This window comes from Hipposideros armiger, unplaced genomic scaffold, assembly GCF_001890085.2.
Source record: "Hipposideros armiger isolate ML-2016 unplaced genomic scaffold, ASM189008v1 scaffold_229, whole genome shotgun sequence".
Taxonomy (NCBI): Eukaryota; Metazoa; Chordata; class Mammalia; order Chiroptera; family Hipposideridae; genus Hipposideros; species Hipposideros armiger.
Genome location: NW_017731579.1, coordinates 2,024,837 through 2,049,314, shown reverse-complemented (window position 1 = coordinate 2,049,314; position 24,478 = coordinate 2,024,837). Strand labels below are relative to the sequence as shown.

The following is a 24,478-nucleotide window of genomic DNA, read 5'->3' as shown; positions in this document are numbered from 1 at the left end:
ACTTTTAATGAATCACATAATTATTTACAATAGAGTGCACAGATAAATGGTTAAGCTAACTTTTTTTAATGAAAACCTACTTAAAACTTTTTTATCAAAATTAATAAAACATTCAGTACAGATGAATTTTATTTTACTTGAAAGATTTATTCATGACAAGTAATATAAAAATCAGGTGTTTGTATACCAAATTATATTAAGTAGATCAGAGGTTTATTACTTAAATTTTTCTGTTAAATTATTTTATATGACTACTCATCCCTAATTTCCCTATTTTCTAGTTCTGGGTTTAATTCATTTTATTTCCTTAAAGTGAAACATAACATTTTATGTCTCATGTTAATTAGCTATAGATGCTCTTCAATGTTTTAGAACTTTTTTGAAATGCTACTTTTAATGCTTTCAAGTTTGACAATTTAAAAAATTGACACTTTAAAAAAATTAAATCATACATACAAACTTCTAAAATAAAAAATTTACACAAAATTATATTTTACAATAAAAATTATTTACATCAACTGAAATACCTGGAAAAGCATATATGCATCTTTAGCACAGGGTTTAAGGGTACTGACAGATCTTCGGTTACTATTTGCTTGGACCAGTACTGGTTGTTCTATAATATCTGCAATCAAAGTAAGATGGGTTTTAGGAGTTCATAATGACCTTTAGTAAATCAAATACCGCATACTATTTAAAAGGTATGTTTAAAATAAATAGTTACTTATAGAATTATAAACTTTAATTATAAGTTTAGAACTATGACTCCAAAATGAAAAAAAAATTGGGAATCTATTTTCATACAAAATGCCATAAAAATCACAGTTCGCTGTCTTACTTTCATTTTAATAAGTTTAGTATCTTTATCCAGTCATTTGATTTACCCAGTCTCTCAGGTAATTATTAGAGTAGGCAGTGCTATCATTTCTTACTAGCATTGCCATTTTTACCAGTGTTACCAAAAGAACATCAAATAAATGAAAGACTATATATATTAAGAGTTTAAGGGGAAAAAAACCATATAAGGGAAAGATAATTTAATCTTTTGTTTTGTTTCTCAGCTATATAAAGCAGAAAAAGTTGCTCATGATGGTAGCACCTTATGATCTTTTCAACTAACAATGAAAAAAAAATTTACTTTTCATCCAATAATAATGAATGAAAAAAAAATTTCTATAAAGTTATCAAATTATAAAAATTATAACCAACAGTATCTGCCAGCTCTCTGAAAGGACATGTTTCTAAGTTTTTAGGAAAATTTTAAAATCACAAAAACGGATGTTAGAAATCACAATAAAGGTAGAGGAAAAGATTAATCTTTACATTACATAAATATTCTTTATTAACACATGTTAATAAGCACAGGCAAAAATTTACATGAGGGAAGCCCACTCTTGGGAATTTACACTAGAAAAGTAATTCAAATGGAAAAAGTACATGTAGGAAGACACTCAAAACAATACTAAAATATTGAACACAATGTAAGGGTACAATAGGAGACTTGTTCATTAAATTATAGAAAAGCAGCAAAATATAATGCAACCATTAAAATTAAAATTACAAAAATTAAAAACTAACAAAAAATTAAAGAATAACATAAAAAATTTATATAAATGTAATGTTTGGCCAAAAATACATATTGAGAGAAAATGTGAAAATACCATCCTTAATATGAAATTATGCACACATTAGAAATATACATGGAAAATAAAGAGTCGACTTCTTAGGGTGATATAATTGTGGGGGATTTATTTTTTGAATTGTCATCAATATAATAATGTTGATAAATATATTTTTCAAAGGATTCTCATTTTTAGATAGTCTAAGTTCACAGGAAAGAGGTTGAAAATAAAAGAGGAATCATGGATATAATAACCACCCACTGTCAAAAGGAAACAGTTTTCATCACTGTACCTCTGTGTCGTTCATCTTCAGCAACCATCCTCTCAAAAACAACAGTAACAACTTGTCTCACTGTAGCAGCAGCTGTATTATTTGTAATATTATCTTTTGTGAAATGTAGTCGAAAACAAAGAACAATTGCCTTAAAAAAAAGAAAAATTCATTTAGTGTGAAATAAGACTGAAGAACATGACTTTTATTTTTATTTTATCTGATGTAACTTAAAATTAAATAATTTACATTTGGCTGTCTCGATCACAGATACTAAAAGTCCTGCCCTTTTATACAATAAAACTACCAACACCCTTGTATTTTGAAATAATTCAAGTTTTCAGTAAATATATAGCCACATAGATTAAGTAAGGTAATGTGAAATACATCTTTTACAATTAGGCACTTTTAGCATGTATATAATAATGTGCTGTGATTTTTTACTCCGGAATAACTTCTTTGCAAATAAGAAGTACTCAAAGTTTGTTATGTCACTAAATCATCTGGAGAAACACTATATAAACCTAAGTATATAAAGAAATTAAAATATAATTTTTAAAAGGAGTCATTTTAAAAATCAACTTTATTAAAGTGCAATATATAATAAACTATATTCCTTCTAGAATTTATATTTGATGAGTTCTGACAGTTACATTTACCCATGAAACTACTGCCACAATTGAGACACAAGAAATTTCCATCACCCTAAAAATATCCTTGTGTTCTTTTACAGTCCATTTTTTCCTCCATCCTTGGCCCCAGGCAACCACTCATCTGCTGTTTTCACTATAGATCAGTTGGCATTTTCTACAATTAGAATCATTCAGTTTGCCCTCTTTTGTGTCTGGTTTCTTTCACTTATAATACTTGTACTTTGTGCTTATTTATTTCAGAGTAGTATTTAAGGTATAGGTCTACCACATTTTGCTAATCATTCACCTGATGGACACTTAAGTTGTTTCCAGTTTTTGGCTACTATAAATAAAGCTGCTATGAATATTCACATACCAGTCTCTGTGAGGACATGTGTTTTTACTGACGTTGGGTAAATAAATACTGAGAAGTGAAATGGCTGGATCATATGGTAAGTATAAGTTAAACTTTTAAAGAAACTGCTAGTTTTCCAAAGTGGCTTTACAATTTTATATTCCTGCCAGCAGTATGTGTGAGTTCAGAGCTATTCAACATTCTCAACAACACTTGATTTGGTCAGTCCTTTAAAATTTTAGCTATTCTAATGGATATGTAATGATATCTCCTTGCAGTTTTAATTTGCATTTCCCTGATACCTACTGAGGCTGAGCCAATTTCCATATATTCATTAGCCATTTGAATACCTTATTTTGTGAAGCGTTTGTTGAAATCATTTGTCCATTTTTTTATTGGGTTGTTTGTTTTATGAATGAGTTGTAAGGATTTTTATAAACTCTAGATAAATGTCCTTTGTCAGATAGTTGTGAAAATTTTCCCCCATTCTGTGGCTCCTTTTATACATAATTCATGGATTTTGTGCCCTAAGAAATCTTTGTCTACCCCAAGGTAGATTTTTCTCCTACGTGTTCTAGAAGTTTTACAGTTTTAAAAGAAGCCATTCTTGAAGAAAAACATAATGGTAATTTAAATTCTGTACCTTATCATATTAATCATATTACAGGTTTTTAAGGAAACAAGCCTCTGATACCACAACTACTCTTTAAATTTCAACATAAAGGAAAGATACATACTATATAGAAGCTTTCGTATTACTCAATTTTGCATTATTTCTTTATACTTCATTTTTTATCCCAAAATATATTTCTAAATTAACCAACATAAATGCTAAAATAAATCCTATATTTATTTATAAAACTACAATGAGTTCTTATTACTTTGGTAGGTCAAATGTTAATATTTTATAAAATTTTAAATACATATATATCAGAACAATAATTTGATAGCTAGAAACCAAGAGGAACTATATACAACAAAAGTATATATAAAAATAAATAAAATATTTTATAAAGCAGGCAAGGGCTTAAAAAGAATAAACTATTTGCAATTAAGTAAAATTTCATTATGACCTAAGAACATCAAAGGAATAAGTAGCAAAGATAGCATACTCTCTAGAGATAGTTTACATAGCTTAATCTGACAGTATACTTTTCTACTTTATAAGCCATCCATCCATAAAGGTACACAAATTATATTAGAACTATTAGTAAAAGTCCAACAAATTCATTAAACAATAAACCATTAATTAAAGACTGCTCTTTATATTACTCTGTGTACTTTATGTTCTTTAGAAATATATCATAACTTTAAAAAAAATTTAAAGAGTGAAATAAATAATTGAACAACTGTTATATAGTCCAAAGAGAGTGGGAGTAGTTAGAAATAAGAAATTGGTATCATACATGCAGCTTTATAGTATAAATGCGAAAAGGACACTTTTCCAGCTACATAAGGGACAGTTTTAAATTAAACTATCTGGCTTACGTATCATAAACATGTGAGATTATTTTTAGAAGCGGATAATGGAGAGCTACGAGAGGGAATACCCAAGGCAACTGTGGAGAACACTGACACCTCAAAATACATTTTTCTCTCACTCTCCTCCTCCCCTATTTTTATTCCTCTGCTACTCGTCTTTTCCCCTTTCCTATTCATAACTAAGACTGTCAGTATTCCCAAAGAGCTTTGGTTAATCACCCTAACCTGATTTCAACTCTAATCTAGGAAAAACAAGGCACCATGCAAGGTCCATTATCACAATAGCTACAAGGAAGTTGCTTTAGGTTCTAACAGTACCAGGCTTTTCTCTTTCAGCCAGCTTATTCAAATACTGTCTCAAAGCACTTACGAACTTTGCCAAACAGGTTTCCTACCTTGGAGAGTGCCTCGTCATGAACTACTGTATTGGTTGTTAAAAGAACAAGAACTGTTTGAAGTAGCTTAAGTTCTTCAAGACTATTTTCCATTAGCTGCCAAAGCATGTTAATTATATTTCCAGCTGCAGTCTGTAAAATAATTATTTTAATTATTGTCAACAAATAAAATATAAGTGTTTAAGTTCCTAAATAAGAAACAGTATACAACTATTACCTTACCTGGGGAAAATTTCTTGATCACAATAAGACCCATGTTTCTAGATATACAGATTTAAACACATGTCTCTCAACCAATTTGAGACTTACAACTAATTAATTTTCTTCTCAAAAAAATTAATTTCTTTAAAATATAATATACCATTTGAGTATTTGCAAATAGCAGCATATAGTTCTGAAATACCTAGTTAAAATTAAAGCTCATGTCTACAATAATATGGGTACCTTTCATCTGGACACTGATGAATATGGACATATGTAAACTATGAGTCTGCTGTTTCTTATATATTATTCCATCTACAATATGTTATAGAAAAACCAAAATGCAACTTAAATTAACAACATATCTATAAACTCAAGTCTGACTTGTTTAGAATGCTATACTAAAGGCAGAAGAATTTACCACTTCTATTAAAGCAGCTTATGGAGTACAACGTTAAGGTTAACACCATTACATTTGATACAAGGGTGCAGATTCATAGTGGTGAAATGTTTTTCCTTGTTTTAATATTGTAAGATTAGATATGAACAATATACTCAAGTTAATGAACAACAAATTATCACTTCAGATAATCTAGGAAACAGTCATGATTTTTCCCTCCTACTTTTTAAAAAATATTTATGATTTATATTCTCTTCAGTGATATTGAATGTTTGCTGGGTTCTCAAAATTGTTATATTACTGAACCATGACTACTTAAATTATAAATGACTTGACAAAATGCGCTTCATTTCATTCTTTACTTATGAGTGTTTAATAATGATAAAATTTGTTAATCTTTTAAAATTAATCCATGTCCTTCAAGGACATTGCTATTCATAAAACTTTTACATTAAACATCAGGTATGTTTCATTCTCCCCTTATGAAAATTCCTGATTTGATTCTAAGGTGCCCAGTTCAGATAAAATCTTCACATTACCTCAGACACAACTTCATGTGACATGAGTCTCTGAATGGCGGCCAAACATAGCTGAGTGATCTTCGGCTCCTTGGTTCCACAACCCATGAGAAAAGGCTGGACAACTTCCGAGCTGTTCTCTTTCAATGCTTTGTTTAGAAAACATATAAAATAAATTATCAAATCTAATTCATAAACAGCAACACATTTTTATATAATTAGAACCAGTAATGACAATTTAATTAAAACCACTTTATGTAAAATAAACTCCAAATTAAAATCAAGTATAAGAGTTAAAATACTTCAAATAAATGCTATAGGCTCTGTATCTAAACTGTCCCTTCACTACAGCTTTGCCATGCCTGTTTCCTGACATGCTGTCCTTTGGTTCTTCTCCTTCTTCTACTATAAACTCTTTAAGGTCAACCTCTCAGAAGTTCTATCCTGCCTCAGAGAAGCATGCTATTTCTTCAGTAGTGCTGAAGAAAAAACATGAATAAAAATTCATACTCTAGAGCAGAAAAAGTAATTTAAAATAGTATACACATCATCCCCACCATGCTTCTGAATGTTCAGAAACTCCCTATAAGTTTATTTATATGCTCTGAATTTACATAGCCATAATTTCTTCTTCAAGAAATAAACTCATTAAAAACATTACTCCTTTCATTACTGAAGCTTTGCTTTAAATTAATTGGATGTACATGCTGTAATTCTAAATTTTAATTTAACTCCTTTTACGAAACCAATTCTTTCAGAAGTTTTAAAGTGGCAAAAAAATGTAAAAGGTTAGAAAATGCACAAACTGAATTGTATATGACAAAATGAAATTAAGTCAATACATACTGAACGCCTATACAAAGATGAATAAGAATAAAACTGGCTTGTCATCCTTGAGGAATTTAATAAAAACATGGAATTCTGAACCAAGAGCGCATTAAACTTACGCGTTTGGTATATGCTTTAAAGGTACGTACTATGTCCATCAACTATTTTTTGCGGTTAAGATTTATAATAAAGACATACAAATCTGAGTTTCAACATGTTTTTCAAAAGAGATTGTGAGAAAGGTATCCAGAATCACCATTAAAAGTATAAAACCAATGTTAACATTAATTTTATCATTTAAATCTCCACCTTCCTGCTCCCAAAGTTCCCTTTACGGTATGGCAAATAAAGACTACAACTTTCTACAGCATGCTCTGCAAAGTCCCTCAGTACATCAGCATAAATTAGTGAGTTAGCACAGCTAAGAGATGGCAAAGAACAGATTCCCAAAGGGCTCCCTTGCCTTATTTCCTTGCTTTCTCGTGCATAAAGGTTTTGATTCAAAGCCAGAGACATAAATTTTCTATAGCAATGTTTCAAAACATTTATATGAATGACTAAAAGATGATACTAAAGCTCTAAAAATACTATTCTCAAGTAGTAAATATCCTGCAATATTCAATACTGCCAGAATGTGGGCTACCCCTAACCCTGCTGGGCGTTTGTAATTGTTAAATGTTGTTCAGGTAAATAAAAGATTTCAATAGTAACGAGTTGCATTTATAATTTTTATGATGTTAACATGCACTTCTCATTTGAGTATCATAGTAATCATATAGAGTTTATAGGGCATGATTTGGCCCAAGTGACAAGTAGGTGGTGCAGACAGAATTTGGAAATACAAAAAAATGCATACACATTTTAAGATAGCATCTCTTTAAATGCGTATACTTTTTTTTTGGCACCCCCGGTATGTCTTCAAATCTGATTCACTATTCTTCCCACAACTTTTTAAAATACACAGCATGATACAAACAGAAGTAAAAAGGGTTAAAAGTATTTCAGAGGAAGCAATGATCTGCACTTTAAAGTCTGCCTGAAGTCTTCAGATAAATGAAGGAAAGGGATCATGTCTTCACAGAAGGAAACACAATGTGCTTTCATAGTCTCTGATGACAATGATTTTTAAGACACGCCCATAATATCACACAGAAAGAAAATCAGTGCCAATTAAACTATGATACAATGTTCACTAATTACTTGAAATTTTTCCTCACAATTTCATACTCTAAGCCTTCAAGAGCATTGGAGGTACCTCATTTCGTGTGAGAGTATTTCACCTTTGTCTCTGAGATCTTCTAAAGCAATGAAACCCATTCTGCATGTTTTGATGTTGGTGCTTTTTTGAGCTTACCATGAGATGCTAATGGATTCTGCACAACAACTAAGGTGACATTTTAAATTGCACTTAAACTTACGTGATATCAACAATGCATGTAACTCTACTGATGGGATAATAATATGAACAAATATGAAAAAGTTCATACATGCACTGAAAAAGACAACTAACTACAACTACCTGGCCCACAGGATTCTAAGATGTCATCCAGTATCAGATGAATTCCTATTTGGGGAATGTTAAAATGTGAAAAAACTACGCATCTTAGAAAGAATAAAATAGGGAGAGTTATAGTGAAATGTTATATACATGTCAGTCACAGTTATCCAGGTCTATCAAACTGAGATAAACTTAACGTAGCAATAAAAATAATTTTTAAAAACTTCATTTTAATGTAACTCAAAGGAATCAAACATCTATCGCTCATCTCCTTTTCACTTTTTTTCTCCCACTTTATATGAGAATATAATGGCCAAAAAGGAAGTTTCTTTGTTATCCAGAATAGATGGTCAATAAAAAAATTTTTTAAATTTTATTAACTATTTATTAATCTGTTCTGTCTTTTGAAACATAGTGTGAAAAACAAAAACGTATCCGCCATATCCAGATCATAGTGCAGTAAGATAAAGATCACAGGGGAAAAAAAGTTACTGATTTTTTTTCCTTCTTTTAAAAGTGATAGTTGTTCTAGGAAGCAGAAATTTATCTTGCTCTTCTGTTTGAGAGATAACTGCTCTCCTTTTATATACAGTAATTTTAATGACATGCTTTTAAGCATAGGTTATATAAAAACCTCCTTATGGGTTTAGATTCTCAAAATTACACTGAAGAAAAGAAAAGGCTGTACAACAATATAAAAACATACTTTTTTTTTTATCATTCCAGGAAAAAAAGAAGAAAAGGTCAACTCTTAATCAAAATTTTCTACTTAAATTTCCATTAAAATATAAAGACAGCTTTGTGGGTAAAAAAACAAAAGTAAAAGTTTATTTTCTATCGAAGTCCCTTAATAAACATAATTCCTTTAATAGAAAACACTGTGTTTGTTAAATAGATGTCACTTCCAAATTTGTAACCGTGAGGTCGAACAACGCACTGCCACACACCTGAACAAGGTCCAGCAGGTCCCCATATCCCAGGGGTTTCCTTGCTCTGAGCAGTTTCACTGCATGATTGCAGTTTTTATCCTGGAAAAAAAGAATTAAACTAGGATACCCCACTATGAATCACATTCTTAGGGGTTAATAAAAGTTGTATCATGATAAATTTTAATGGTCATTAAATAACAAATTATAATTCTTGTGAAAAAAATAAAATGTGATGTAGACACAATTGTTATCCTCAAAACCCTTAAAATCTACTTATGGGAAAAACTGATACTCCTAACAATATTTTAAAATTTTTTAATGGTTCAAAAGATCTAAAAATGATTTAAATAATTCGAGAACTGAAGGACAAATAAAAGTATGGGCAATTTCATATTAAAGGATTAGGATAAAGAAGAATTATTCAACAATGATGTTGGTACAATTGGCTAGTAATTTTACAAAATAAAATAAAATCTAAGAACCAGCATCATCCCATATATTAAGAAAAAATTAAACCATGGAAAAACTGTCAGAAAATAAAAAATGACTATCAATTATGTGGAAAGAGAAGCACTTCCTAAGTGGAGTGGAAAAAACCAGAAAATTTAAACTACGTAAAAATAAAAAGCATCAAGATGAAAAATTAAAAGGTAAATGGCTTGTAGAAAATGTGATATATATACACGATGGAAGTTTTTGCTACGTAAACAGCTCAAACAATGTGATAAGGAAGACACAAAAACTCAAAGAAATAAATGTAAAGTAAAAAATATATTCAGAGAAAACTGTTCAACATTAAAAAGATATGCCAGTTAAAATGAGAAGTCATTTGCCTGTTAGATGCCTTCCCTATGCTCTCATAACAAGCTTGTCTATACTTTCTTCTCGGCATTTACCACATAGTATTAAAATTCTCTGTTTAGGGTCTGTCTCATCTGTTATCTGGCTGACATGAACTAATCATAACATGTAAAATTAAAGAGAGGTAGAGAAGCATACTAGAGGCAGCACTAAGAGATTTATTTGCTTTTTTGGAGTGACTGATGTAGTAGCCAACATTCAATGAGGGTACACTATTATACTTCACATGTAATGTACTAACGATTAGTAACATAAAGAAGAATAAGATATTGATCCTGACCTCAAGGAAGTACGTTGTCAGGAAGGGAACATTTCTGGCAAAGGACTTCAAAAAGCAGGTAAGCTAAATAGCATGAATGGCACAAACTGTTCAAGTATATTTCTTGTATTTCCATATAGATTGTAGGTGAATTACATTAACCATCTTTGTATCTCCCCTGGTGAATCGTACATCATTACTCCCTTACTAAGAATATGTTGTATGATATATTCTATCTATTTATAAAATATCACAAGTATATGTATTGATAAGATAGAATATTCTAATTAAAGTCAGCCAATAATTTACCTTTTAATGTCAGAAAAAATTCCAAAGTATATACTCAAATTACTTAGAGACCTTTCAGTAATAAGACCATGTAGACATGAAAAAGGTGAGGGAAACTGTGTGATAAAAGAAGAACATAAATCATACATAATGATTACCTATGAAAAATTTCTATATGTATACTGACAGTAGCTAAAAGCAGCCATAAGTAGAAGTAATTATTATGGCTTTGAGTATGGTGTAAATATACAATTTTAAAAGATATCACAACCTCATTGATTTCCTTGTTTCAAATATTTATTCAAAAAAGCAGATTCTCTGTTTATGTAATTTTTGTATGACACAAGTCTTCTCAGTTAATTTCAAGTATGTTGTAAGCTTGGATTATAAAAACAATTTGTACTATACAGTAGTCAAATGTAAGATTAAGGCATTTGGCCTTACAAATGAAAAACTTTATGTTGTTATCTCTCATTCACAGAGCTTTATCTTTAAAGAAAAAGGAAATTTTGAGATAATGATCTGTATATTTGAATCAATGCTGACATTACCTGGCATAGCATTCCCACTTATGTCAGCATTCATGACAGCAGTGAAAACAAAGAAAAATAAACATTAAAGGAGGATGCTTAAAAGAAGGGGAGATGTAAAGCAAAGATTTATTTTGCAATGTAAATAACCTTCCTTTGGAAAATAAGTCTAGGAAAACTACAATTGGCTAGAAATTTATGCTGAGTATCATTGATCAGACTGATCCTAATTAAGGATTCCGATTTTTATAGCAATCCTCTATATTTTCTGAATATGCCGGATATCTGAGGATTCAAATTCTCATCTCATTTGAGACTCCTCAATTGTATCATATATTTAACACCCATTACAAAAATAATAACCTAATTAAGGATTCCGATTTTTATAGCAATCCTCTATATTTTCTGAATATGCCGGATATCTGAGGATTCAAATTCTCATCTCATTTGAGACTCCTCAATTGTATCATATATTTAACACCCATTACAAAAATAATAACCTACAGTCTCTAGCACTATAGAGAAGTAAATACTTCTGAGAAAATAAAAAAAAGTCAACTAAATATTTTTCTCAGTATTAAATGTATTCTGAATTGCACTTTGCATTATTTAAGTAGTTTAGAAACTATATACTGACAAATTTAAACTCTCTTTGTTGTTCAGAGCCTTTGATTTTCAAGATGACAATGGTCTAAAATCCATAAATTTTGAGGTAACAATAGTTATAAATAATTAGCAAAAAATACCAGGATAAAGTTTAAATGCTGATATAACTTCTGAATACATGGCTTTGGATACTATGGATATTAAAGCATGCACAACTGTGTGTGCATAAAGATTTGTTCTACCTTGACCTGAATAAAGCTAATTGAATAAAAAAGAAATTAACAGCCCACCCATATATTAAATTCATACTGACTGAGACAAAATTTTTCTTACTCATCCTTAAGATTAACTAATTAGACATTTTACTTGGTGTACAACTCTGAACAGTGATCCTCTGAAGAAATCAGTCTTTGAAAAATATCTTCCATCAACTCCAGACTCAGAGAAAATTCCTATCATTGGAGAATAATTAGGGACTTACCATGATGTTGGCAATTACAGTAGCAAAAGTAAATATTTGCAGTGATATTCTAATATGATTGGCTGATGATGTTTCCAACTTAAAAAACATCTAGGTCATAATTTATCTTTAAACATTAACTTCCTTATAGTAACTAATCCACCTAACGTGCATTTCCATAACCCACGTGCCCACCCTCCCAATCCAGTTCTACATACCTATCCCCTTACTGGTAACATCACTTTTGCTTACCCGTTCTCAACATGCACACAGAGCATTATTCAGTGATGTGAATAATGTTATAAAGCTATTTGGTGTTTTGACAGAATATTGAAAATCAGAGATGTGAGAAACAGATGTAACTTAGGAGAGCTAACCCTGAGGGCAAATTTTCAGCAAAGCTGGCAAGCATAAGTGAAACCCACTCTCCTCTCTCACCCTTAAACTGCTCCCCAAAGTCTTCATTTTATTTTGTAATACTCTGAAATTCCACCAGGTAGGGTTTATTGGTATCCTTTTTTAAAAATATAAGAGATTTATGAGAGTTCAAGAGATTCTTTACTAGTGTTTGGACCTTATGTAAATGAATTTAATAGGGCTGCTTTTGTCCTCTAACTAGCTGAGACCAATAGCACTACTGGAACTGGAAATGCAGATTGAAGGACCAGAGAAGTGAGCAATGGTTAGGTATAAACACTGGGGAGAGAGCAGCTGGTATTGATGCCTCGCCTCGCAATACCATGGCAGCACACTGCAGGAGGAAGAACATAGGCTCTGAACAGCCCTAGATTTGAATCCAGTTCCACCACTTATATCACATGACCTTAGGCAAGTAACTTCATCTCTTTGCATCTCAACTTGCTCTACTATAAAATAAGAATAATAGTTCCCCACACTGTCTTAATAAAATAGAGTGGAATAAATGCCTAACATGTAACAAGTTCTCAAAAAATGCCAGTTTTCTTCTTTCCATGTTCATTATTGAGGCAAGAACACAAAGACACCAAAGAAAAGGAAGAAGTAGGCTGATTATCAAAATGGTGCCAAAGAGAAACTCTTAAAAATTTGTCCTCAAAAACCAGGTTCAATCAAGAGAATGTAAGAAAACACTTGTTTTCTTTTCTCCACCCCATTCCCATTCTTTCTTCATGGCCATATTGTGTGAGCCCCAGGACTCAAAACACATATGATACCACTAAATTTATAAAACTACATAACTTGTTTGTATTATATTAAAGATAAAATAGATTATGGACGGTAGACTGAGAACCATTCTTCCATTCAATTCAACACAACAAATATTAACTGAATGCCTATTATGGGTAAAGTGTGTCTTAGGTGATTGGCAAAAGGTGGAAGAGAATGCAAAGATGAGTAAGAAAAATCCTTGCCTTTCAGGAGTTAGTAGTTTTATGCTTTTTGATTTCAGAGAATTTTATAGCATTCATCTCTGGAAACCCAGTTTGTTCATAAGTTAGGGACTTTATGCTACAGAAAATTATGTTGCTTTTTTTTTTTCCTTAAGATTCTACTTCTATTAAGTCAAATTTTCATTAATTGTTGAATTTTTAATGCAAAAAATTACCTGCCAAAATTTCGGTGTTTCGTGCAGCTATTGTTTTAACTTTAATTATTCCTGATTCAGCAGCCTGCAAGAATAAAAATAATTAGAATACAAGACTTATTATCAACATGAATTATTTAGGGTAAAGAAGTCATATATGATAGATAAAATCTCAAGCACAGAGTCAGTCACTGTTATCGTTTTTATTTTCAAAACTTCAGATCCTCAAGTCTAGTCAGGACATATACAATAAATCTAATAAAATATGATGAATTTAATTATTCACATGCAAGCTCTGCACTAGAGCATGTTGCCTTTCTCTGCCTTAAGGTGCATCTAGAATACTCCAAACCCTCACAAATTTAAATGTTCAGAAAATAAAAAATAATAAACAAAAACAAAGTCTAATGAAAAAAATTAGGTTTCTCTTCCCCATTTCACATCCCCATTCCCACCATAAAACAAAACAAAAAAGTAAAACACTGCAAAATCATGTAAAACTGTTTTGGATTAGAAGAGAATGGATAATCAAGCACTTGTTATTACTTTTAGGTTACATTATTTAAACACCCATTCGGTTTTCATAAGGTGTCTAAAATACTTCATTATAAGTATAGTTAGCTGGCAGTACTTGGAAGCCACACAGCATTTTATACAATGCCACAAAACTGCTGTTTAATATGGTAGCCACTGACTACATGTTGCTATTAAGCGCTTTATATGTGACTAGTCTGAATTGAACTGTACTCTAAATTTAAAATACACACTAGACTTTGAAGACATAGCATGAAAAAAAAGTAAACTAGCCCTTAAATATTTATATTGAATAAATGTTGAAGTGCTATTTTGAACATACCAGATTAAATAATATACATTATTAAAATTAAATGTCTGTTTCTTTTTACTTTTTTAATGCAATTTAAAATTACATTTATGGATTACATTTGTGTCCCACACTATATTTCTATTAGACAATGTCACCATATAATACTGATAACTTCCATCATAGAAACTCAGAACATTTTCACTATCAATAAATATACCTATTTTATATTTATACTGGTCTCCACACCTCCAAAAATAATACATAAATACTTATAAGTAATATGTCCAAGTTTCCCTATTAGTTTGCTTGCTACTTGCTCATTTATTTTGGTATCTCTTACTGTTTGCTAAGGGACCAGGCTCTAAATGTTTAAAAATAATTGTGGAAAAACACCAGTGTCCTTATGGGTTCTTAGTTTGAGTACCAGTGAATTAATACATAAAATAAATAACACATTGTTGGCTATGCTATGTGGAGTACACCTCTGTCATTTTGTTGGCTTCCAACCATGTGAAGCCCTTGCTTGTGTTTGGAGAATTTCCAACCTCATGAGTTCTGATGCAAGACAGAGCCAATCTTCCACTACTAAAAATTGAAAATGCCAGAGACATACTTGCTTTCCCACATGCCCTGGAAGCCTACGCTTATCCAAATACATACCTCCCAGGGAATTTGAATATGGAGGCTAGTGGCACAGAAAAGCAAAGACAAGAGAAAGAATTCTTTGTGATGACAGGCACAGTGGAGGCAACATGTCCTTTCCAAGGGCAGTGACAGCAGCAGAATGATTGGTGGCAGGAAGTGACCAGCACAACCAGTAGTGCAATTTCATGCCCCCAGTTACTGTTCAGCAGACAGCAGGACTGTGTCACTGGCACGAGCTGTGCTGTGGGTCTAGCTGTTTAGCCTCTCTCTGTTCCTGTACTTTTCCTAAGGCTGGCTCCATCCAGCCTTCTACAAATTCTGTGAGCCGCTCAATATTCTATCAGTAAATGTCATTTCTGCTTAAACCAGCCAGAGTTAGCTCTCATTGCTCACAACTAAGATGCCTAATGGATACACTTCGGACTTAACTAACTTGAAGAAATAGAAATGTTCCAAATTAAATGAACATGGCTACTAGCAGAAAACTATAGTAAAAATAAAGGGACTATTTAAAAGAAATAAGAATAAAAATAAAGGGTCTACTTTAGGAAAAGTCTATGGATTTGCTGATTATTTGGGGCAGTGCATATTAGACGCACCAGAAACTTAAAAAAAATCCTGATGCCCAGGTTGCAACCCATTCCAATTAAATCAGAATGACTGCCGATGGGAGCCAGACATCAGTGTTTTTAAAAGTTTTCAGGTGATTCCAAAATGCAGCAATATTTAGGATGCTGTTATAAGCAAGAGATGATGGTAGATAGGCCCAAAGTGACAGTGATTGAGATAAGAAGTGGTCAAGTTCTGGATATACTTTGAAGATGTACAAACCACAGCAAATTTACTACTATAAAAGTTAAAGAACACTGAAGTTATTATGTATACTTTAGTCTACTCACACACTCCATCTCAAACTCTCTTGGATAAATTTCTTACTGGGCCAGTTGAAATTAATCTGTGGTCACTGAGATTTCTGCGACCAACATTTTCAAATATTAAACCTCTCCCCTCCTCACTATTGCCCTGTATATCCTGCATATGCTTAAATTCAATATTTCATTCTGATTCAGTCAACAGATATTGATCAAACTGAATCATCATAAATAACAATGTAATTGGACTTGACTTTCTGAATTCTAGTCAGTCTGACCTTTCCAAATCCTAAGTTTCCATAATCAGTCCTGTAGCATGCTAGGTGTCAGTAAAGGATGTTAAATTTGCCAGACACTACTTTGTTGATTTCCACACTTGTTTATTTACCAAGATAAATAAGAGTGGACTCATGTATGTGTCATAAATAAACATAAATAAATGAAGTTGTAAATAAGTATAAAATATGTTTAACAAATATTTTTACACATACACACAATAAGGAAAGGGTAAAAGAATTGGGTTGTTTTTTTAGTAGTTCCAAAGTAGTAAATGTTTTAAAAGATATATAACTGGCATTTTTATTCCTAAACTCAAGAAATCTCCAAAGGACTACTTGTTGCCTTAATGTAATTAGACCTATTTCATAACTCCTCATTTTTTAAATCAAAGTTTTGATTGTCAAAATTTGACATTGTAACGTCTTGTTCTCCTCATGGCACCTTGTGTTGCCCAGTTTCACTATTGATGTTTATTGATAACAACTGTATATTAGGGTCCCCCTAACCACATCTTCAAGTCCATAGCTCACATCTTCAAGAGTATCCTGTACAAATGAAGTACTCAGACTCACATCCTTCTGTTTGTCAAGGATTGTTTGTGTGAAGAAGGATCTTTAACTTCTTGCTTTAAAATATCCCCTACTCTGATCAGATACCTTGTATATCCATACAGGAACTACACAATCGTAAACATTGTTATCTTTTCCTGAATTGGCCCTCATGGGGGGAAAAAAAAGTGCCAGATCTGCACACTTGGATGGAAATGATACAGGTTAAGGTCAATAGTCTAATATCTCTATTACTGAGGGCAATAGTGAGTTGGGAAAGAAAACCAAAAGTCTTAAATACACTGCAGAGTTTAATACTTGTTACTCTTAAAATGTATCTCTCTCGAGGATTATTTTTTCTCTTTCTCAATATTCTTTGCTTCCCAAATACACACTCACCAGGGATTCTGAATATGAGGGCTAGTGGCACAGAAAAGCAAAGACAGGAGAGAATGTGGACTCCTCTTCCAAGACCACCTACAATATCCCTGGCCTCAATTCTCACTCAATAAAATCTTCCTGGGCAATCTCATAATTCCATGGTTTCAAGTACTTTCTAAAAGCTGAAGACTCCTAAATTATGTTCCTTTTCCTTACCTGTCTCCTAAACTATAGGACTTTTTAACCTAGATGTTTAAAAGACACCTTAAATTCAAGACATTCAAATCAGATGTTGTCATCTCACAAACATACACACCCCAACTCTCACCTCAGCCCCTCCTATAGTCTCCATTTTTTTTCTGAGTAGCTACAGCATCCATCCAGTCACCGGCGAGACTTCTCGGGGTTCTCCCTCACCCCGCAAATCTAATAAGCCACAAAGGATATGTAGTGAACGTATCTTGTATTCTTTTTCTTCTCAAATTCCACTTCTACACCTTCAAACTTCTCATTATCAACCTAAACTAAGAGATTTCTCTGCTTACTATCTTGTCCTCTATCCATCCATTGTCTCAATTCTTCCATGGTTCCCAGGTACCCACCCCTACCAGTGTTTCTCAAAACTGAGTAAAGGATACCTTTTAAGAAGAAAAAAATTTCATGGACCTACCCAATCACTGACAAATTTGTGTATAAATAAAATTAAAAATAGACTCCTTATTTTTATAGCTCTTAAATTATAAAGCCAACAAATTCATGAATTAAATACAAACCCAAATCAACACTAATTTAATGTGAAAAATAAAGCTTGGCTGAAATTAAACCACTGCTAACAACATGAGATAGCTGTGGGCTTACGGTGCGGGTTCCTCTGACATGGCGCTCTTATAGTTCCATAAGCAGTAACAGGAACCACGTCCTCCATCGCTTTTTTCTACGGCAACTATCAAAAAGCTCGCTATGGTTTGTCTCTGGTAACTCTTTATCCCATTTACCTCATTACAAATCTGTTCCTCCATTCTATCTGGAAGCCCCATGAGGGTAAGAAACGTATTTCATTCATCTCACCATATTACTAATGCCTATCAGTGTGTAGCATACAGTAGCCACAAAATAAATATTTCTAAACAAACAAATGGAAAGTTCTAAATAGAGGGAGAGCTGTTACTGCCCACTAATTGAAAAATCCAGAAGAAAGCTGATCAAGAGATTCACAGTGACATCAGGGCTGCAGTTTCAATCTCTGCCATTCTCTTGGTTGTCTCCTGTTCCATGGGTAGGTTCATCCTCAGACTGCTTCCAATCTTGGCAATAAATATAGTTGCAGCCATTCTATACATCACAATTTTATATGACACTATCTAGGCAGAGAGAAAGGGTCTCTCTCAGTAGTTCCTGAGGAAGGAAGAAGAAACTTTCCTTTTCCAGGAGCACTCACTGGCATTATGTGACCTGGGCAGAAATGAAGGTGAGAGTAGTCAGGGATTAAACCCTGGAGCAAGGAATGAGATGAATGCATCTAAATTCAAAGGGATGAAAATGAAGGAAGAATGCAGCCTACCACTGAAGGAAGCAAGAGGAAATGGATGCTAGGAAGGGAAGTAACAAATGTGTACTATTAAAACTATGTACAACTTTATTTTAAAAATAATAAATGCTGCTTCCTTTCACCAAAGCTCCTATGTTCCATGTTTTTAAAAACATGCATTTTTCACAACATCTATGAGAGTAGAGCCTCAAAATTAGAATACATTTACCAAAGGACCAAATTAATTATTCATAGGACACAGCATGAAACAAGAGCTAAAGGAGAAATATAAAATTCAAGTTAATGGCAACTTAGCAAAATGTACTCATGTGACACCAGGGAAGTATGAAGCTGCCTGAAGTGTGATGATTTTAGATGGCAGGTAAAATCAAAAGACCCAAAGTCAAGTCCCCACTAGGGAATACTTAATAGATCTAGAACACTCCCTAGAGGACAATATGCTCATAAAACAATTACTACATTGAAACCAATAAGACTTTCTTCTGTAAAATGCAATTAATCTACAATCCCAAAACTTTGAAAAATATATATCTATATGGCATCCTATTCAAAACAACTGGACAAAAAAACCATCTAGCTTCTAGGAATCAACAACAAAAAAAATTTCTTAGGGCCGGCCGAGTGGCGTGTTGGTTAGGAGTTGGCCTGGGACACCAGCTCTGAGCAGCAGGGCCCCGGTTCAGATCCCACATGCGGGCCAGTGATGCTGCGCCCTTTACAGCTAAGATGGTGAACAACAGCTCACCTGGAGCTGGGCTGCTGTGAGTCGCCAGCAACGGCATAGGCTGCAGTGGGCTGCCATGAGCTACCGTGAGTGGCTGGCAGCTGGTGTGAGCAGCCGGCAGCTGCCATGAACTGACATGAGCTGACATGAGCGTCCATCCAGTGGCTGGCAAGCGACTGCCTCACCCGGGAAGAACGCAATAATAATACCAACATGGGTCAGTAAAGCGACGTCCTCTACAACTAGACTGAAGAACAAAAGGATGGCAACTTGTCTGTTCCCCTCCCTGAATTCCCCAATAAAATCTTAAAAAAAAAAAGTCTTATATTAAATAAAGATTGAAATCCAGATTACATGTGGACAGCTATGTGTATATATAGTGTATGCCTGTACATACACAGTATCCCTTTTCTTTCCTTTTTAAAAAGTTTAATCTCTGACAAGTATCTATTTAGCACCTGCTAGATATACAAATGCTTTGCACTATGGTGGACAGCAGGATAAACAAGATGCAAAACTGACCCATAAGGCACTATTTAGCAAAGAAAAAAAAATACTAAAATAGCTATAACAGAAGGTGAATATAAGAGTTATAAGGAAATAACATAAAATAAGCATAAATGAAAGTGGAGAAAGCAGAGGTAAGCATACTAACTAGCTTGAAAATCTGGGGCAGGAGCTGTTTTTGCTCCAGAAACTAGCTAGCATTAGTACATGGCACACAGTGGGTATTCAAAAATTATTTCATGACCAAATCAACGAAGGAATGAGGAAGGAAATTAGAAAATAATCTGTAAAGTTGGTTCATTCATGAAACAAATAGTGAGCAACTATTTAAGTGGGATTAAACAAAAGGTAAGATCTTAATTTTAAAAAGATGCAAGCAGGTGATTCTAGACCAGCCAAGGAACCTCAGAAGCTGTAGCATGGAAGAGGACAGCACTATGGCATATTTGGAAAATAAATATCAGGTAATGCAACTTAGCTGAAGTATAAAAGCATATAAGAAAAAGCTGATGGTGATGAAGCTAGAAAGGAAGGTTGGGAAGATCAAGAGGGTCTCAAATTCTTCTATGCCAAGGAGTTCTATAAGTGCAGAGTAGCCACTGAGGGTTCTTTAGCTGTTTGACTGTGTTAATCTGGTGATAACATAAAGAATGGTTTGTCTTTTGTGGCCTTAATGCATATGAAAGACCAGGCATATGACTGAAACCTGGAATTATAAAAATGGCTGACAAAATAGATAGAAGGGGAGGTATGTTAGAAATCACAGAGCTGGGAGGAATAGCTGACAATGAATAAGGAGAATCGAGAGAAGGTAGCTAATTACGACTAAGGTAAGCAACGGGGATAAATATTAACAGAGCAAATGAAATAGGATGAAAGGACAAGTTTTAAGAATAATCATTACAAGAAGTCCTATCTGAAGTATGTGAAAGATATTCTGGTAGATGTGTTCAAAGCACAACTGGAAACAGAGGTCCAAGCTCCAAAAAGACAGCAGAGTTAGTGAAGATGATTTAGGGGCCATCAGCATTGTGGTACGGCCAGAAGCAATGGGAGTGGATGCCAGTGGTAAGGGGATGAGCATGGAGAAAGGAGAGGACAAGACAGAGCTTGGGATACACTTATATGTAAAGAAAAGGAGGAGGAATACAGAGAGGGCAGAATTAGGAAAGCAGAGTGTTACACAAGTCAAAATGGGAGAATTTCAAGATGGAAAGATGGAAAAATAATACCAAACAATGAAACAAGGCGTACAAATAGTAATAATGATAAATACAAGTTAAGTAAGTTTTAAAGGCATATGCAGTATGATATAATGGAAAGGAGAGGCATTAGAGATGGATGCACATGGATTCACACCCTGTTCTTCCACTTTCTAGCTTTACTTACTACCTTATACTTAACCGCATTTTCCTCATACATAAAACTGAAATGGCAGGTTGCAATAGTCAATGGATGCAAAAAGTTCCTAGCCTAGTGAAAAGACAGTGTTTTACTTAACCATGAGTTAACTTCATGAAGATAAAGGCAGTTTCTCATTCATTTCTGTATTTCCTGTCATGCTTTACACTAATAAATTTTTATTAAATTATTAAGTAGTAGCAAAACCCAATATTTTGTATATGGTTGAAAATAAACTATACTTATATAAAAGAAAAAAAGGAAAATAATTCCATTTTTGAAGTATGTCTTCCTTTTTCTTTTAAGCCTGCAATAATGTCTTATTTCTTCTCTGTTACCAAAGCACAGTGCTAGGAAGATGATCAATATATTCCTTTTGACTCAAATATGTATTTATTGATCTTTACTCTCTGTTCATTTTCTACATGAAAGTAAAAATACAATAGTAAACTTAAAAAAAAACAACTTATGTTTTATACTTTAACAACAAATTTCAGTGGTAATGGTACTAATGTCCATAAATATATAAAACATGTTATAGACTAATCGAAAGCTTTTTAAAGAATTCTCATTGTAAAATGCTCCTAGGATACTGCAATAAGCTAGTAAAATTTTTCTAGACGTCCTAGTGGAAAAATTACTGCTTATATTACTCCTGAAGTTAACATCTAAAATATTTACCACAAGAAAATAAATTTAATGAGACTTTAGAAGTCTAATTTACTTTTTCTGGAATAGCCAACAGCAGCTTAAAAAGAAAGAGCAGAATGAAAAAAGCTGCTTGCCTGTATACAGAATTATGTAAAATTGTATTCTATATGTCTTGACCAAAGTGATTAACGCCTTACCACACTTGTCATATTGTTCTGACTAGTGTTGGCAAGTCTTTTTGAATAAAATATGAAAACTAATTTGTTTCAGTATATAAAACATGAATTTATTCTATTATGTTTATGAGAGAAAATATAATTGGTTGTAGTATAAGCAAACTTCTCTGACCAACGTCAACGAGAAAAAAAACTATAGTACATTGTAAAATACTAAACCAAAACAGCTCCCAATGTTGCATGTAAACATTATCCAGCCCTCACTCTTCACTGCCATAAAGTGCTGAAAATGAGAAGAACCAACTGACTTGGGCCTCAGTCCCCAATAGCTGGTTATAGGGAGAATCCTGTCATGGTAAGCAGGTAAGTAGAAGGCATCTCTTCACCAAGGGTCTACTGCGCCCCCCTTCCCTCCCCCCCCACTGCCCCAGCCAGCAGACACTGGACAATAAGGAACTCTACCACAGGACCTCTGCTAATTTAGGCAAAAAATCCCTGCCCACCAACTTGTATCCGGCCTGAATGGGCAAGAGGAACTTGAAGTACATAGCCCAGGAAGACTACTTGCACTTTTTAATTATTTACACCCTTACTGATTCCACTTCATTAAAAAAGAAAAAAAAAATCCATCCCAAAACCTAATTCTGACCATCTCAAATGACCTTCATTCATACCCCTTGCTCTTCTACCACCCACTCCCTGGACTTCATCATCCCTGGTGCTAAACTGCTTAGCAATCTGAAATCCAATATCCCTGCTACCGTCCCAGTCCCTATCCTTCTAGCTCTCTCATTCCCCAACTCCACTGCTCTTTGATTAAATTGGTGCTGCAAGTAGTCCCTGAACCCTTCCATCTTCTTCCAATCAAAGTTCTGTTGGATTTCCTTCTTTGGGAATCCAACCTAGATCTCACAATCCATCATCATTTCAAACACTTTTCCTGCCAAGACTCTTAAGTGTTCCAAATCAATTTCTCCTCCATTTCTCCAAACTGATTCACTGCTCCTCTCAAATTTCCCACCCATCACTTCTTTCATCACTAATTACAGCAACAAGCTTCTATCCTTTCTTACCAAGGACACAGAGGTCATAGGTCAAACTGTCCACATTTTTCTCTCTCTACTATGCCCCTGATTCAAATTTATCACATTCAAACCCATTTTTTCCTTTTCCCTTCCTCCAGCAGACGAGAATGTGTCCCTTCTCAGATTGAAAGCCAATGAACGCCCGTATGCTCTTGAAACTCCAGCTTTCTCAGGGACCGTACTCTAGCAAGCATTCCCTTTCTCCCCATATCCTTACTTAGTGCACCCCGCTGTCTCTTCCCCGTACGTAGTGCTGTTGTTTCCCAAAGTTCCTTCTTTAGCCCTGATACTCTCCCTTTATACACTCTTCCTGGCTCATTTCACCTACTCCTATGGCTTCTACTATCATGGATAAACTGATAATCCTAAATCTGAAATTCTACACCTCCCTCTTAAGTACCAAACCATCACTTTCAAATACCTACTGGTCAGTTCCACTTGGATGTCACACATAAATCTGAAACTTGATATATTCATGATTACTCATTTTTCCCCAAAACATTGCCTCCTCCTATATTCCTTCTCTTAGTGATCCACTCAGTTTCTCAAGCCAGAAACCAGGGAGGCATCATAGATTTCTCTCTCTACGTATGCAAAAGGTCACTATACCCTGGTAATTTTCCCTGAAAAATCTCTTTTTAATCCATACTGTATTTCATCCAGGTCTACCACAATGCAAGCAACTTCCTGTCTACATCTACTGCTACCTCAGTGCAGGCAATGATCACCTTTTAAAATCTGCCCTCTTTGCCTCAGTCTCAGTCCCCGCTAATTGTTCCCACCAATACTGTTATGGTAATGTTACTAAATATGAATTTGGTCATATGCTCCCTCTCTTAAAGTTTCAGTGGCTTCCCATCACCTTCAGCATGAAATTTATTTCACATGGAATACAAATGCGTGCTACTTCCTCTACCTAGAAGGACCCGACCACCACCACCTTCTCTGTTGGCTACCTTCTACTCATCCTATAAAGACTCAACTCAAGAATTACAAACTCTGATCACACTTCCATGCTCAGTTATTAAATCCCTCTCCTCTATTTCTAGAGTGGTGCCTGCAAATAGGAAGTGACCAAAAGTTTTTATTCATTAAATACATAAACATAAAATTTCAGAGGTTATTGCCTCTGAAG

At 33.6% G+C, this 24,478-nt stretch overlaps 1 protein-coding gene across 1 annotated transcript in view; it reads right to left on the bottom strand.

Moving 5' to 3' along the window:
- MON2 (MON2 regulator of endosome-to-Golgi trafficking) overlaps positions 1 to 24,478 on the bottom strand; it is a 102,502-nt gene that overhangs the window by 74,958 nt on the left and 3,066 nt on the right. The window contains exons 2-6 of the mRNA XM_019654742.1: positions 13,721 to 13,784; positions 5,898 to 6,025; positions 4,758 to 4,889; positions 1,915 to 2,044; positions 528 to 625 (exon numbers count right to left, since the gene is read on the bottom strand). Of these exons, the coding sequence (XP_019510287.1) occupies positions 528 to 625; positions 1,915 to 2,044; positions 4,758 to 4,889; positions 5,898 to 6,025; positions 13,721 to 13,784 (552 nt within the window). The remainder of the gene's footprint in view (positions 1 to 527; positions 626 to 1,914; positions 2,045 to 4,757; positions 4,890 to 5,897; positions 6,026 to 13,720; positions 13,785 to 24,478) is intronic.